At 44.1% G+C, this 18,085-nt stretch overlaps 1 protein-coding gene across 2 annotated transcripts in view; it reads left to right on the top strand.

The window, feature by feature from the left end:
* The window catches only part of LOC311117836 (beta-1,4-galactosyltransferase 3-like), a 31,122-nt gene extending 14,069 nt beyond the window's left edge, over positions 1-17,053 (top strand). The window contains exons 1-7 of one of the 2 annotated variants that reach the window (XM_084157571.1): positions 2,857-3,126; positions 6,846-8,178; positions 9,352-9,587; positions 13,162-13,349; positions 13,594-13,716; positions 13,908-14,012; positions 14,201-17,053. In XM_084157571.1, the coding sequence (XP_084013697.1) occupies positions 7,893-8,178; positions 9,352-9,587; positions 13,162-13,349; positions 13,594-13,716; positions 13,908-14,012; positions 14,201-14,459 (1,197 nt within the window). In that variant the 5' untranslated portion in view covers positions 2,857-3,126; positions 6,846-7,892 and the 3' untranslated portion in view covers positions 14,460-17,053. Of the gene's footprint in view, positions 1-2,856; positions 3,127-6,845; positions 8,179-9,351; positions 9,588-13,161; positions 13,350-13,593; positions 13,717-13,907; positions 14,013-14,200 lie in introns of those variants that run through there. The other variant, XM_084157570.1, reaches the window with a different exon arrangement.
* The last annotated feature ends 1,032 nt before the right edge of the window (positions 17,054-18,085 follow it).

Raw genomic sequence — 18,085 nt, forward strand, 5'->3', positions numbered from 1 at the left:
GTGGAAAGGCAACACCTTCGCCATTCATGTGTCTGCGTGACTCTTAGTGCCCTTTTTGTTATATGTTTACGTGGTTATCCTCCGTTTTTCTGGTTGGTCCCTATGGTTGTCATTGCTTAGCTACTGAGCCGTGCAGTTTGTCATCATGGTTGCAATGAGGGCTGTCCCAGAGGTGTGTGTGTGTGTGTGTGTGTGCTCGAGCCACAAATGAACTCTGCAGTATGGAAACTACTCAAAGCTAGTAACTACCCAAGCAGCAGCAGACTGTAAAGGAGAACCAGAATAACCTGTAGGGGTGTTTCTTTATCTTCAGCCTGTCCCAGTGGACTCAGACCTGAGGGAGCAGCTAAAGAGACATGTACCAGCTGCACTGACAATGAATGGCCAGTGTGTTGCCATGACGCGGGCGCTAGCCCTCATTAATATGCTGACACTTTTTTTCACACTGTGTATTCTAATTATTTAATTGCCTGGACTTTAGTTTAGTTGGAAGAGCTAGCTACTGTAACTTTGTAGACAATTTTTTAGAAAGTAGGGTTGGCCTTATATAGCCAGTGGTTATCCAAATATATGAACAGTTTTCCCTCGTCTCTGCAGTCAAGTAAAGATAATGCTCTTGTCACGAAGCACATTTTCTGGTGCATATTGATGCTCAGGGCAGTGTAAACTAAGCTGGTCTTTGGCTCAAGCCTCTTTTCCTCCGTTGATTTCACAGACTGGGAAGGAACCTAAGCCTACGTTTTCTCATGTCCTAGGCTAGCCTATATCATGATGGTCATATCACCTGCTTAGGAGTCAGGAACTGTCCTCAAGGATTTCAGTTGATCAGTTTAGTAATTGAAAACGGATAGCGTGTTATTGTGTATTGTCACCTTACACCTGAGTGTGGTAGTGAGCCGAAGTGAGAGGCCAGTTTCGTCTACTCTTTCCCTCACGTGGTTTCTGTTAACTTTGTTCATACCATATCTTCTTTCCTCCTATACGCTCCCACAGGTTTGTTCAGTAAGAGGTGACACATGAAGACGTCTAGTGACTCATGGCAATAGATAAAGAATCAGGTAGTGACGCTTGAGAAATGCAGTGGGTGTGACCAGTAACTTCATCAGCCAGGCTTGACAGGTATAGTATTTGTGGCACTTTGCTTCATAATGGAGACAGGTGATATGTTGGTAAGGTTCTTTTGACAATCTGAGGTGAAACGTAGCAGAAGTCTGCATGACTCTCAGTGAAGCCTATCTTCAGTGTATAGAACTGAATGGTTCTGAATAGAGTGCAAGGATTTGATGGCCTTTTCCTCCAAAGCTGTGGATTTGCAGACTATAGAGATCACAAGGTTAAAGCTGGAGAGCACAGTCTTCCACAGCCGACAGATGCTGACGGATGAATGGATTGATGGATATAGTACGCATTCCTCTAATCAGCTGAACATGGCATCTCTCCAGTCCCTCATCCTTCTCCTCTTCGTGTCTGGCATCCCGCTCTGCTCCAGCGGGTTAAGGCTTTGATTCACAGGCGGCAGACTCTAACGCAAGGCCTATCAACTATTTCTACCCCATCTTCTTCCTCCCACTCCTACACTTCCACTGCTGCTCTGCAGCTCTCCTTTGGGACAGATGCACACCAGATGTTTTCAAGTACTTGGCTACATATTTCCACTTTCCTCCACTCTCTTCTTCTCTCCTATTGCTCTGCCTGTCTTTGCTTTTTGCTGTGGGGGGGGGGGGGGGGGGGGGTCGTTGTCCCATATTTCCCAGCAGTCTGTTGCGCTGGCTGGCTGACTGCTCCCCTCCCCAGGACGGCCTGTCTCCCAGTGGGTCCCCTGTGCCTGGCCGACTGACTGGTCGGCTGCCTGGCTATGGGCATCGCATGCGTGTGAGCCTGATAATGATCTATATATACTTTTCGCATACTTCTCGCTCTCTCTCTCTGCCCCCCTTCCACCTCCCCATTTCTCTCTCTTCCTCCTCTCTTCCCTCGGCTCCCTCGCTGGCTACTATTCTCGCATCCATTCTAGTGTGTGCGAGTATGCATGTGGACATACAGTATGCATGTAATATTGATGGCTCCAGGCAGAAAAGGATTGTCCCATATCTGGCCTGTTATCTTCCATAGCTGCCATCACTCAGTCTAAAGCATGTGCTGCTGTACAGGACAGTCTGAGGAAGAGGAGGAGGGGCGACGTGAGGAGGTAGAAGAACACTGGAGGGAAGATGTTTGTTTTGGCTGACTCGGGCCTGCATGAGTTAGTAATGCCAGTTCTACCTCTGACTTTCAAATGTCGAGACTCGAGAGAGGGAATGTAGCCTAGATTGAACGCTGGTGAGAGGGGAAACAAAAAAAACTAGTCCATAGCATAGGGCCTACTCTGCTTCCTCTCTCCCTCCCCTCTCCTCTTGTCATTCTCAGATTCCCTCACATAGCATCACATAGCCTGAGGAACAGGGGCATCTAAATCAAGTCACTGGCTCTTTTTATATTCATGGTAAGAAGGCAAGGCCCTGGCTTTGTCAAGGGAGGTGCCAGCTGCCAAGTTGTCCTGCTACACTATATCCCAGGCAGCAACACTATATCCCATTTCAAGTCACAGTACACCCCCGAGCACTTTACCGGGCAGGGATGATACTATACACACCCTGTTGATCAGCCGATTATTCATGTAAACACCTGTGAAACTGCATTGGACAGAAGGTAGTATAGTATGCATTTATACCATAGTAAAGGAATGGTATCATGTTTTGTTCTAAGGATTTAGCCACTATGCCTATATGGTGGCCATCTATATGATGCTGCTGGCCTCACTCATTAGAGAGGAAATTAGAGGACGGACTGAAGTTCAACTTTCCATCTGCTCAAATTTCCAGTTGCAAAACAAATAACTAACCAAAAGCAAATGCGTTTTTTCCTTCTTCCTCTCCTCACTCTTTCCCTCTTTTTAGCTCTCTTCTTCCTGTCAAGTATCTCCTCATTTTGCCGACTCCTTTCGTGCTCTCACCCTCTCGCACTTGATTTATCCCTCCCTCTTGTCTTTCCATTTCTCTTTCTCTGTGTTTAAAGAACTTGTATCCTCTGTGAGTGTGAGGCAGATCGACTGGGGATTAAGGAGTATTGAAGCTGAAAAGGCGCAGGGTAAGGGAGATTTCTGTTAACTGATGTGCTCACATTTGCAGATCCCTCACACATACATATCAGGGTTTCCGTTATGAAAATGTGGCGCCGGACATTTGACCAGCAGCATTTTAATTTACCAGACATTTGAGAAATGTACCGAACCCATATGCATTGGGTGCGTAACCTGATTAGGGCGTCCACCCACGGTGCTCAGAATGACAATCACATTTAGAATATGGTAATTAATCTTAACAGAAAATGTCCTTACCGTGCACTTTGAAGATGTTAAAATAACTGTCCACATTTACTTTTCCTCAGCCTACAAGACGAGAAACGAACAACAAAATCACTAGCATATGCATAGGCCGGGTATGAGTTTCAAGTTTGGGGAAGCACATTTACACCATCACAATGCACCTTCATAATAAAGCATTCCATGCATCATCGCATTTGCAGACTTATGTAAGATAGCCTACTATTCATAATGTGATGAGTAGATTGGATAGTCATAATTTAGGTTAATAATATACAGTGGGGGAAAAAAGTATTTAGTCAGCCACCAATTGTGCAAGTTCTCCCACTTAAAAAGATGAGAGAGGCCTGTAATTTTCATCATAGGTACACGTCAACTATGACAGACATAATGAGAAAAAAAAATTATGGTGGAAAATAAGTATTTGGTCAATAACAAAAGTTTCTCAATACTTTGTTATATACCCTTTGTTGGCAATGACACAGGTCAAACGTTTTCTGTAAGTCTTCACAAGGTTTTCACACACTGTTGCTGGTATTTTGGCCCATTCCTCCATGCAAATCTCCTCTAGAGCAGTGATGTTTTGGGGCTGTCGCTGGGCAACACACTGGCTAGGCCACTCCAGGACCTTGAAATGCTTCTTACGAAGCCACTCCTTTGTTGCCCGGGCGGTGTGTTTGGGATCATTGTCATGCTGAAAGACCCAGCCACGTTTCATCTTCAATGCCCTTGCTGATGGAAGGAGGTTTTCACTCAAAATCTCACGATACATGGCCCCATTCATTCTTTCCTTTACACGGATCAGTCGTCCTGGTCCCTTTGCAGAAAAACAGCCCCAAAGCATGATGTTTCCACCCCCATGCTTCACAGTAGGTATGGTGTTCTTTGGATGCAACTCAGCATTCTTTGTTCTCCAAACACGACGAGTTGAGTTTTTACCAAAAAGTTCTATTTTGGTTTCATCTGACCATATGACATTCTCCCAATCCTCTTCTGGATTCCAAATGCACTCTAGCAAACTTCAGACAGGCCTGGACATGTACTGGCTTAAGCAGGGGGACACGTCTGGCACTGCAGGATTTGAGTCCCTGGCGGCGTAGTGTGTTACTGATGGTAGGCTTTGTTACTTTGGTCCCAGCTCTCTGCAGGTCATTCACTAGGTCCCCCCGTGTGGTTCTGGGATTTTTGCTCACCGTTTTTGTGATCATTTTGACCCCACGGGGTGAGATCTTGCGTGGAGCCCCAGATCGAGGGAGATTATCAGTGGTCTTGTATGTCTTCCATTTCCTAATAATTGCTCCCACAGTTGATTTCTTCAAACCAAGCTGGTTTCCTATTGCAGATTCAGTCTTCCCAGCCTGGTGCAGGTCTACAATTTTGTTTCTGGTGTCCTTTGACAGCTCTTTGGTCTTGGCCATAGTGGAGTTCGGAGTGTGACTGTTTGAGGTTGTGGACAGGTGTCTTTTATACTGATAACAAGTTCAAACAGGTGCCATTAATACAGGTAACGAGTGGAGGACAGAGGAGCCTCTTAAAGAAGAAGTTACAGGTCTGTGAGAGCCAGAAATCTTGCTTGTTTGTAGGTGACCAAATACTTATTTTCCACCATCATTTGCAAATAAATTCATAAAAAATCCTACAATGTGATTTTCTGGATTTTTTTTTCTCAATTTGTCTGTCATAGTTGACGTGTACCTATGATGAAAATTACAGGCCTCTCTCATCTTTTTAAGTGGGAGAACTTGCACAATTGGTGGCTGACTAAATACTTTTTTCCCCCACTGTAACTCAAAGACTATTCAATGCATGGCTGAGCATGTATAGTGTAGAGGCCTTGGCTATAGGCTATTTCAGATACGTTTCTTCATTCTTTGCATGAAAAACCCATTTCATGCAATTCTACTGCACTTGATATGACTGGAGACATTAGCAGTGTGTGTATATGTATGTGTGTGTGTATGTATGTATATATATATATATATATATATATATATATATATATATATATATATATATATATATATATATATATATTTATTATTATTATTATTTTTATACGGGTAACCTACTCCGACACTGACCTTCAATAAAAACAACGTTGTCCATATAATAGGCCTATGAGAAGGGGAGACACAAATACAATATGACATCCATCTAAACTTTTAAGTGGCACTGACCCAACAATTATAAAGAGTGAATATGCAGAGTGCGTACTCACTAGGGATATGGCCAATGCTCTCCGCTGGTGCCAATAAGATAGGCTATGGGTCTACTGTTGTTCGCTCAACTAAAAGACAGATTAGAGTCTTTTCATTGTCTTTACAGCAATAGCCATTTGCATTCCAACAATTTGTATTTTGAAATATTGCAATATGCCTGGCTGGGCCTCTACTTTTTACTGACCGTCGCAACTCAACAATCATATTTTTTCTTTAGTTTATTTAGCACATTTTTCGAACTTTCTTTTGAAGTAAGCATTTCACGGTGAAGTCTACACCTGTTTGTATTTGGCGCATATGACAAATAACATTTAGCTGACAGATTTTCCGCCAAAAGGCTGTATCTGTATGCCATGCGTGTGATACATAACGAATATACGCGCCAATTTAATTCCACAAAATTATGCAAATTGCCCCATTGATCGATAAGCATGACTGGTCAAATGTATTTCCATCAACTGGTTTTTCCATCAATGAATAGGCTAAAAAGCATTATTTCGCAATGGGATTTATTACCTTCTCCTGGACAATTGGCCGGTGCCAATTTATTTATCAGCGTTTCTATTTTTTTAATGGCCAAAAGCTGGCTATTACTGGCTAACAGAAACCCTGATGCATATATTATTATAATAATAATAATATTATTATTGTTATACACGCACTCATCCTGTTTTCTGCAACGCTGTATCTCTCTACCATTCTGCCAATCCCTGGGCTCCATGTGGGATTTGGATTAGAGTTAGTCTGAGGCTGACATCTTTAATGAGCACTAATTTATCCGTGAGTGCTGACGTGTTGGGTACTTTCCAACAGATAGCCAGCGCAAGGACGGAGGATTACTTGAGCACAAGTAGCAGGACCGTTTAACGACCCACGATCGTGCCATGGTCTGTCTGAGGGGTCGAGGTCTGAGTGGTAGTAGGACGTTTTCCTAGAGCTAGAACGACCACTGCTTTCTATCTTGATTCTCTGAATCGCTTTAGCTCCTCTGAGCTCGCGTTTCTTTCTGCTCCTCGGTTACTGCCAGTGGTGTGTTGTCTGCGAAGGCGTCCATATTGGAGCCCCCATTGTGCCTGATTCCTCCTGGCTCTCTCCAGCTGGGCTGTTTAGCTGAAAACAAACAAGCTGTTTGTTCCGGCTGTGCATCATTTATGTGGTAAACAGTTAGTCTAATTGGGAAAGATGCAAGCAGCAACAATGGATTGTTATAGGATATCAATCGTAACAATTTCTTAACCACCTACTTCTCTCTTGTTGTCTTTCAGAGCTCCATTCTCGTGATTGGTCCGAGCCTCTGTCCGTCTGGCCCAGTGGACCCCTCCCCCTTGGAAGCATCTCTCAGCCCAGAGTGTGCCAGTCAGAATGGGACAATAGCCGCAGTCGCCATCGGACCTCCCCCTTCCTCTCTTTGCTCTCTGTCTGCCCCTTCCCCACACCCTTCCCCTAACACACACACAGCCAGCCCCTGACCACTCCTCCTCCCACTGTACTGGTTACGGTCCACTCCTTCTTCCTACCGCTCTAATCAGCCAGCCATCCTTGTCAAACCAAACTAAACCATAGTCCTCTGTAAAGGATAGGGTCCTATACAGCTGCCTACGCTCCCTTTGTTGTTGGTGGCTATTTGTTTGTGTGGAGGGCCCCCATGAGAGGTTGCTAACTGCTAGGTAACAGAAGGCAGCACAATAACACCCAGTCAGCCGTTTACAGGAAACAAACGAGCTGTGGTGGTGGTTGGGCCACTGATGGAATTCTAGTAGCATGATGTTGGGCTGGCATAGCCACCACACGCCGTCGATGAACCAGAGGGCCACCAGCAGACTTTGGAGATCGACACATCTCGACTTGTGGTGGGACAAGAGGTTGAAATAGACGCAATAAAGATCTATTTTTTCCCCATATTTTTTTTACCTCATTTTTTGGGGTTTCTGCAGTGATCAGCTGAACCAAAGTGCCTTCATGGTTTCTCACTGTCCTTTTCCTATAAACTTGATCTAACTTCATATCACACTCCAATATCTGAAAACTATTTCAACATATTTTAAGGATTTTGCACTTTTCATTCATACACCTCCATATCCATTGCCTGTTGCACTTATCAGATCATACACAGTTGCACAGTACTGACAGTGCACACTTGTTTACAGTAAAAACGTACACCTCCATACATACTGTTGACAATCCCACCCCATATTCTACCCAGCCACAAAGTAAGCATTTTCTCACAGCGTTCCTCTAGTGTAGGTCGCTAGGACTAACGAAGCCAAACAAATCACCAAACCGCTCTCCAAGTTCCTTGTTGCGAAGCAGAGATGGCGACGTGGCTACAGTCAAAATGGCGCTACCTGTTCATGTTCCTGGGTGTCCAGCTCGTCGTCATGGCTCTGCTGTCCCGCGAGGGCTACCACAAGCGAGTGTCATACTTCATACGGATTTTCCGCAAGCCGGAGACACCAGCGTTGGGGACGTCTGGTGCCGACTCGCCCCACTCACGCAACAACACGGGCAGTGACGTCTACGCCAACTTGTCCCTCCTTGTCAAGGCCCACGGCCGGGTCGAGGACATGCCCTACTGCCCCAAGACGTCTCCCCTGATAGGTGAGTTCACCCATAGAAATAGAAGTCCTAGAACTGGCAGCCCGATTCTATTTCTATGAGTTCACCAGCCGCCGTCTTCAGTTACTCAGCCCTCCCCGTATATCTTACTTCATTCCCTCTTCAGACTGAAACTGAAGAGGGAATGTTTTTTTACAATGTACGCCAGAACAATACTTTCTCGAAAAAGAAAGTGGCTGAGATACTTGATTAGTGTGCCAGGAAACGAAATGTGGGCAGTCAGAAAGCCTCGGTTGGTTTGTTGTGGAAGGGAATTTCCAAATAATTCCACACATGCAACTGTCCTTGCTTGTTAGTTGGCTACTGATCTGACCAGGTTGGATGGGTAGTGGGCTTGCAAAATTTCGGTAGTAGAAATCCTGGTTGGAGATTCCGGGAGTCCTCCAACCAGGATTTCTGGGAAAGTTACCAGAATTTTGAGTAGACATGATATGGTGGAACCTTGGCTTCACGTATACAGTCAGGAATTGATCAATGTTCAATGATGGCCCCTAGTAAGGGAAGGAAGGATGCGTTTTGACTTTGAGATCATTCAAACTGAGCCGAGACCGGTGGCGGCTGACCCAACAGGAGTGTTTGTTGTACGCTTCGACTAGAGGGACTGAATATACTTGTGTTCAAATGAAGGTCAGTTTACCTTGTGTCCAACTTCCTGCTTTTTTGCCTTCTAATTTGGATAGCCACACTGAAACCAAGAGATTTGCAAAGGCTCCTACAATGTTTTGCTGTGCCCTTTTATATTCTACAGGTATTTGTTTGCAGTGGTTACTGACTTTGTGAAGTGACAAACTTCAAAGCACATAGGCTACATAGCCTAGACCTACGCTCTCCTACGTATTTATTTGGACACTGAAGCTAAAACCTTTTCATTTGGCTCTATACTGCAGCATTTTGGATTGGAGCTTAAATGTTTTATATGAGACGACAGAACAGAAGGGATATAGGGGAAATTGATAAAAGGGGGAACACTGCATTCTGTACTGTCGCCTCATGTAAAACATTTGATCTCAAATCCCAAAAAAACTGTTAGAACGAGCATGCTAGCATGGACAACCTACTGATTTTGAGTTATTTGGTGTGTGTGTTATGATATAGGTCTAGCAATAAAATGTTGTTATGACATCTGGCTTCTTCTCACCCTGTTTCTCTTTTCAGGTGGACCGATCCACGTCAACTTTCCTTCCGGGCTGACACTGGCCCAAGTGGCGAGGAAGAATCCATTGGTGGTCCGCGGGGGGCGCTACAGGCCGCCTGACTGTGAGGCGCAGCACCGCACCGCCATAATCATTCCTCACAGAAACCGGGAGCACCACCTGAAGTTCCTCCTCTATTACCTTCACCCGTTCCTACAGCGACAGCAGCTCAACTACGGCATCTACGTCATACACCAGGTGAGATGCATACGTCCAGGCGTACACACACACACACACAGTTTCAAAAGGTTACATTTTAAAGGGGCAATCTGCAGTTGCTACATACATTTTTGGACGTATAAATGAATGATATGTACCCATTGATTCTTGAAGAATATTACTTATAAATGCCTCATAAGCTTAGTTCAACTGTCGTACCCCATCAGAACCCAAAATATAAGCTTGTTTTTACTCCAATGTTTGTAAACAAAGTAAATGTAACAAACACTGTCTAGCCTCTAAACATGGTTAAAACTATAATGTTGATATCATGAATGGTCAGTCCGTGCAGCTATGGCTCTATGAATTTGAGTGGTTGCACATTTCCCCAGCCCCATCCCTCAGCCTTTTACCGAAACGGGGTCCTTTTTGTTTCAACTGCTGATTGCTGCTTTAAAGGCAACATTAATGTTATCAATTGATTGAGCAATCTGTAACACAGCCTATCAGTATGAAAATGTTCTTTACACTTCGTAAAATTGACCAAAAAACATATTAAATTGGCCTACCTTCTGGCTGTAATGGTGAGGCCAAGTATACATTCAACATAGATCAAAATCGCCCTCTGGTGTCCTAACCATGGAATCACACACAGCCTTGTGGTTGAAAGATGCTGACTGAAGGCTTAAGAGTTTAATCATCCTAACAACTTGTAGCTATCCCTTAGTTTACACTTTAAACAAGCACTTTCTCACCTTCATACTGTTAGTCAAGTTGTCACTGCCTGCTTGTTGTTTACCTGCAACATATGAATGCTAAGCCAACCTCTACCAAGTTAGCATCTCAAAATGAACCTGACTCTAAGGCATTTATCATTAGAAAGATGATACAGCATCATGTCTAAACCATTTATTCATGACTCTGCATGCGTGCAGTATTTTTGCGTAACCAGTGCCAGATTGCACTCAGCTCAAACAAGATAATGCAGGCTAGCAGCAGTGCAAGCATCTGCATGTCTTCAGCCGTGGTTGGTTGTCATAGTTTCTCACACACACACACACACACACACTGAACCACAGGGACAAATACTACTCATGCTATTGACCTCAGTGACGCTCTCAAATTTCGTATCTTGCCATGGATTAGGTGTAATCGTCCAGAGATGTTTTAAACCCTAATTTTAGTTTAGAGTAGCGAATATTATTTGAGTGTATGCTGTGATATTTTACAAATGATCAGTTGTACTGTAAATAATCAAACTGTTGATTTCATTGTATGTAGACTACACAATTCATTTCCGTATTGAATAGTTGCAGGTGACTAGGGTCTGGTTTCAATGGACTCTTCTGGCATAGAGGAACTAGTAATTCGATAAGGGGGGAAAAAAATAGGCAGAACGCTGTATCGCATTAGTGGATACTTTCACTGCTCTCAGGGCAGGTCTGCCGGTTTTGACTAGCGGAAGTAACTTTTCATAGCAGGTTAGGAGAATTAACTTAGCAGGTTAGGAGAATTGGGTTAAGGTTAGGAAAAGGACTAGGGTTAGCTGAAATTGTCCCCGACACGACTCGAAAATATGTAGCTACAACCAGCCCTGAGAACAGTCTTGGTTTCCACTAATGCGATCCACATTGCGATTCAAAACCAAAGTTTGCAGGCAAAACCTTTCCAGTGGTTTTAATAATGGTAGTTGATGCAAACTAGCCACTTGCGAAATGCACTCATTAAAAATTACCTCTGATTTCCATCTTGCTAGCTACTATTTTGTATTTTATTCAAGCAGATAAAGTAGTGACCTAGGCAGTGACGTATTTCCTCTATGCCAAAAGAGGCCATAATTGAAACCAGACACTAGTCACTGTGTTGCCTAGGGTCAGGTTTTCGAGACTACTAACGGAGAGTAAACTGTATAAAAATGAAGTCGCATACTCCATATATTTGGGTAAACCCAATTACCCATTATTGTTGTATGGACACTATGTCATTGTGTTGTCATGTATGGAACCAACGTCAGTGTTTACCCAATATTCATTTAGCAGCGGGGGGCCAAATATGATATATACACTAAATGGCCAAAAGTATGTGGAGACCCCTTCAAATTAGTGTATTTGGCTATTTCAGCCACACCTGTTGCTGACAGGTGAATACAATCAAGCACACATAGACAAACATTGGCAGTAGAATGGCCCGTACTGAAGAGCGACTTTCAACATGGCACCGTCATAGGATGCCACCTTTCCATCAAGTCAGTTCGTTAAATGTCTTCCTTGCTAGAACTGCCCAGCTCAACTGTAAGTGCTGTTATTTTGAAGTGGAAACATCTCGGAGCAACAACTTCTCAGCCGCAAAGTGGTAGGCCACACAAGCTCACAGAACGGGACCGCCGAGTGCTGAAGCGTGTAGCACGTAATAATTTTCTGCCCTTGGTTGCAACACTCACTACCGAGTTCCACACTGCCTCTGAAAGCAACATCCGCACAATAACTGTTTGTTGGGAGCTTCATGAAATGGGTTTCCATGGCCAAGCAGCTGCACACAAGCCTAAGATCACCATGCGCAATGCCAAGTATCGGCTGGAGTGGTGTAAAGCTCGCCGCCATTGGACTCTAGAGCAGTGGAAACACGTTCTCTGGAGTGATGAATCACGCTTCACCGTCTGGCAGTCCGATGGATGAATCTGGGTTTGGCGGATGCCAGGAGAACGTTACCTGCCCAAATGCATAGTGTCAACTGTAAAGTTTGGTGGAGGAGGAATAATGGTCTGGGGCTGTTTTTCATGGTTCGTGCTATGCCCCTTAGTTTCAGTGACGGGAAATCTTAACCTACAGCATACAATGACATTCTAGACGATTCTGTGCTTCCAACTTCGTGGGGAAGGCCCTTTCCTGTTTCAGCATGACAATGCCCCCGTGCACAAAGCGAGGTCCATACAAAAATGGTTTGTCGAGATCAGTGTGGAAGAACTTGACTGGCCTGCACAGACCCCTGACCTCAACCCCATCGAACACCTTTGGGATGAATTGGAATGTCGACTGTAAACCAGGCCTAATCGCCCAACATCAGTGTCCGACCACACTAATGCTCTTGTGGCTAAATGGAAGTCCCCTCAGCAATGTTCCAACATCTAGTGGAAAGCCTTCCCAGAAGAGTGGAGGCTGTTATAGCAGCAAAGGAGGGACCAACTCCATATTAATGCCCATGATTTTGGAATGATGTTCGACACGCAGGTGTCCACATACTTTTTGCCATGTAGTGGATATCTTTATCTATCTCCTATCTATCGTTCTGCTGAGACGCGCTTTTAAATGGAGAGTCATTAGCTCAATGACTGGAAGTCTATGGGAACAGCTAGCATGTCATTGCGCTACCGCTTGCAGCAATGCACCCCCACTACCCTTGCCACCGTTGCAAAAAAACATCCTAGGGGAAATACTGAACGTTCATATTGAATAACCTATTATTATTGTTGTAATTTCTATGGAAACCATGTCAATATTGAATATTTGAAGGTTGTTGCTGACATAAGGGTCTCTAAAGGCCAAATAAAAAGTGTATGTTACTTGTCCCTCTGTAGGTTGGTAACTACACGTTTAACCATGTCTGTACTCTTTAGGCTGGTAACTACACGTTTAACCGGGCCAAGCTGATGAACGTTGGGTTCCGGGAGGCCATGCGGGAGGAGGACTGGGACTGCCTGTTCTTCCATGATGTGGACCTCATCCCTGAGGACGACCGCAACACCTACATGTGCGACGTCAACCCCAAGCACGCCGCCATCGCCATGGACAAGTTTGGATACAAGTCAGTCCATCCTCTTTTTTTTTTTGCTTCTTTTTCCCCTTATAGTTATTAGTTCCTCTTTTCACCATACGTCTCATTGGATTTTCACAAGTTTATTTAACACAAAATGCATTACATTTTAGTTGTCAGTGAAGACTCTAGTTTTTTCATTATGCGTGGCTTCACTCATTTCTGATTTCATCTGATTTCACTTGTTCCCTATCTGATCCTTCATTTTTATTTGAATCCTCTGTCATTCGCCTAGGCTGCCATACAAGATGTATTTCGGAGGGGTGTCAGCATTGTCGCCATTGCACTACCTGAAGATGAACGGCTTCCCTAACAACTACTGGGGCTGGGGAGGAGAGGACGATGACATTGGAGTCAGGTGAGAGGGGGTCCTAGGGGTTTTTGGGGGTGGAATATTGAGCCAGTTCATTGAGCTATGGACCCATTGTGGTTTGTTCTGTCTATCAAAATGATACAATTTAAAGAAACACTGAATAATCCTATTATTTCTAATAGATAATAACCCAATTAAAATGATTCTCTCTCTCTTTCCCTCTCTCCCATTCTCAGAGTATCCCTAGGTGGGATGGTCATCTCTCGTCCATCGGTGAAGGTGGGCCGCTACAAGATGATCAAACACAAGCTGGACAAGGGAAACGACGTGAACCCCAGGAGGTATGGTACAGGGCTGACATGTCAGTAGGGTGACACGTTCAGATTCTTTAAAATAGAATGTGCTGCCTATCTGTACATTTAATTTCCATCTGCTACCTCTGAATGTTGCCCTCTATCGAATAACACCTAGGTCTGTTGAATAAACCCCCAGTCCATCACTAAACTCCCCTCTCCCTCCCTTCCCCTAGGTTCAACATGCTGGCCAAGACGCGTCAGATGTGGAAGCTGGACGGCATGAACACGGTGGAGTACGAGGTGCTGTCACGTGACCACTTCCCCCTCTACACCAACATCACTGTGCACATCGGCACCGAGGCCGGCCTGCACGCCACGCCGCCGTCCCCCAAGATCCCTGCCAAAGCCCCAGCCAAGCCGCCGGTCGAAGCCCCCGCAAAATCTCCAGCCAAGCTCCAACAGGAACAACAGAACCAACCCACGAACCACTGACTTGGACCACCTTTACCCACTCCACTCCCATCCACCACCCTCCCGCCGCCGACTCTCCCCTCCTAACTTATGCCTGAGAGCAGGGATGTGGCAGAGGGGCCCTGGGCCCTTAAAGCACTCCTTTCTTTGCCTTCACTCTTCAACAGAACCTCATATCAATGCCTACAGTGGGGAGAGGTGGGTGGCTCCCCCTAGTGGAGTAGAGGCCATTATACACACATGCCTTTTCCTTCTGTTCCTTCCTCTGATCTGATCAGCATTATCAATAGCATAGCAGAGACTCTGAACTGAAGACCAATGCTCTCCACTGCCTAGATAGAATCTGTGGGCCGAGGCTTTGTCTGTCTGAATGAATGACTAGCATTCTCCACCCTCGGTCTGATTCTCGAGCTTCTCCAGCTGTATCTTACCACTCCACTGACTTTGACTCCTATGAAAAGGACTTATGGTAGAGAAGAGGAAAAGGACTGACTCAATGAGTTTATATCTGCAGCGCCAGGGTCGCTGCCGAAAACCCCCGTTGCCTTAGAAAACCTGTCTTGTTCTATTTGTCCTTTTAGTAGAACTTCAGGTCGAGAGTTATGAATGGAACAGGTTTCTAGTGATAGCAAGACTAGGGGATAGAATCAATAAATGAAAAACCTATATATTTAAGCCACTGATAATGCAATAGCATATGGGTCTTTCCGCCAATTAGGTGCCTTTTTTGAGTAGTGTAACTTGGTCAATTCAATATTTGTGCACAATTCCTACTTAATATATCAAAGGGACGCACGCAAAAGGCACTATTTTCGGAACGACCCATATGTAACTCTGAATTTACAGTTTAATATTATATGAAGTGAAGCTGCTACCCTGAATATTGACCAGGGACAGTTCTGTTTGCAATTAGCATGGTAGTCACCCCCTGGGCCCGTATTCATAAAGCATCTGAGTATGAGTGCAGATCTAGGATCAGGTTCTCCGTGTTCATATAATCAAATTCATTATGACCTTAAAGGCAACAATGATCCTAGATCAGAACCCCTAGTTTGAGGCACTTGCACAATACAGGCCCTGTATATCAGGCTGATATTGAAGGATTTTCTCACAGTAGGTTCACAGTTCTGCAACAGCTTTTTGGTATTGTTGGGTTTCATCGTATCTATACAATCAAAATGTTTGTTTTCTCCAGTTATCATCTCCTTAAATCTCTAGATAGCATTGATGTGGGGTTGCATTTTGCCTTTGTCAAATAGAATAGGTGCAAGTGAAATGATCAATGCACTGCCTTCAGGTGGGCTGGCTATATTCACATCAGAATGTTGGTTTGTCTTAGCCACTGTCACTGTCATTGTGTTTTATGTTTTTGTTTATTACCTTATGGAGCTTTTTATGTTGGTTTCCTGTGATTGTCAATGTAGCTTTAAACCGAGGGATTCAAGTCCTAATGGGCTCTCTATAGTTAGAGACTTGGGATCTATCTCCATACTCTAAATTGGCTGAAAGGTTTGAAAACCAGGAGTGCTGAAAAGCAGGAACTTTGTCCATGGATGACCAGAAACCACTATAATTTAATTAATTAGGTCTATAAACGGAATCAGGCACTGATTAGTGATGTGGAAACTAGTGCCAGTTGACTGTGTGTAGTACACTTATTGGTTGTACTGATTCTGCTGAAGCACTGATTTTATAGATTGATATAGGTATACTGGGTTAGCATTTCCCCACTAGCACAAATAACATTTTTCATATGTTGAATGAATAGCTAAAATCTGTCACCCCCTAGAATTCCCCAGTGCCATGTCCTCCTCATTGCATAGCTTGTCCCCTGACTTTCCTCTTTGCACGCTCTCTGGACCCCCTGACCAATATGATTGTTTACACTAGATCCCTCCTGGGAATTGAACCTCTGTGTGTGCATCACATAGAGGACTCAGGCCTCTTGGCTGAAACCAAAGATGGCTTAGAGAGAAAGCATTGGATGTCTGATAGCTATGCTGGTGGTTGCATCCTGATATAGGGATAGATGGGCTTCCACTGACTGCAGGTATGCTGAGGTTTGTGTGTTTTTTATGTGTGTGCAACTATCTGATCTAGGAATCTCTTGGATGACCTGCTTCACTATGTAGGCTATGTCTTTACCTTTTCTACTCCATATGAAGCCTAATTATGCATGACACACAGACCCTGTATTAGATGAGTGGAATGTACAGAGAACCACACACAGACCACTATGATATGAATTCACATACTAGTTTCCTGAAGCATGCAACAGTGTATGCTTGTGTAGTGATTCGTAAGTCGTATGCTATATGCACCATGTACTGTACAGTATGTACCTTCTAACACTTCATGCAGTGGTTTATTATATAATGATATTGTATTATCATGTCTATTTGTGCTCTTTAGTTTGCTTCAGTTGATGTATAACTTGACTTTCACTCCATTATGATGTGGATATGCTGTCCAGGGTGACTGCGCCAGGAGATGGAGCTCACCGCAGTGCAGGGAAAATGTAACAAGGACAATGTGATTTAATTTCTCCTCTCTCAATTAAGTCTGCACAGTCCAGAGTGGCCTTATACAATGATTAATAAACAAAAAGATTAGTCAAACACCTGTGTTGAAGTTCCTTCTGACTGGGTAAAGTGGATGAACTGTGAGTGGGATACCCTTTCTGTAGCTGAACACGGCTCTGGTTGACAGTCTTGCAAGAGGCCATTTTGTACACTGTTGTAAAGTAGTCTGGCTGACACCAGCTCTCGGTCATAGCTCTTCGCTGTGTAGTCACATGGGTCGCACCAGCCAGGCTAGTTGTAAAGAGGATATAACACAGTATCTATTTTATTATTAAGAGTAAGAAATAATGAACAATTTCTTGTCATAAATGATACAAACAAATGCTTTTTACTAGGTACACCAGGGCTCTCCAAACCTGTTCCTGGAGCGCTACCCTCCTGTAGGTTTTCACTCCAACCCCAGTTGTAACTAACCTAAGAGGAATGAGATTCCCAGGACAAATAGTTACTTGACTCCAGGTGCCTCTGTACACTGTCACCTAACCAGATGTGCAACATTGTAGCCATACTGTAACATGATGCATTAGAGGAAGTGATAGTACTTTAGAGATCATCCCTGAATCCTTACTCAACCTTAACTCACGCCAAGGTTTCCTACTTACCAATGCAAGAAAATGTTTGTTGATTAGTTGTATTACTTTTGTCTACCGTAGTGGGGAAATTGTCACTTTGTTTTTAGATACGTCTAGTATAGTTTCACTGGACATTAGAATTATTCCATTAGTTTATCCCCCCTCCCAAATATACTCTTCCCCCTCTCCATAAACATACACTTTTACAATGAAGGATGGAAGGGGAGTGACCCACCCTCTGGAGAAGCAGTCAAGTCAACTATTTCACAAACACTCCATAACCTTCTTATGACTTGGTAAACATCACATCCTCAAACTTCACTATCCTCCCTTTTTATTGTATTTAATTGTATTGTATTTATTGTCCCCCCCCACCCCATTCCTTTCCTCATAGCTGCGGATTCGCACCTTGCCTGTTGTGGGGAGTGGGCATGGGAGGCCCTTTATCGCCTCTTTGTAGAGAAGATACTTTATGTCATCTTGACTGGGTTGA

Source organism: Coregonus lavaretus, assembly GCF_964263955.1.
Source record: "Coregonus lavaretus genome assembly, chromosome: 3".
Lineage (NCBI taxonomy): Eukaryota > Metazoa > Chordata > Actinopteri > Salmoniformes > Salmonidae > Coregonus > Coregonus lavaretus.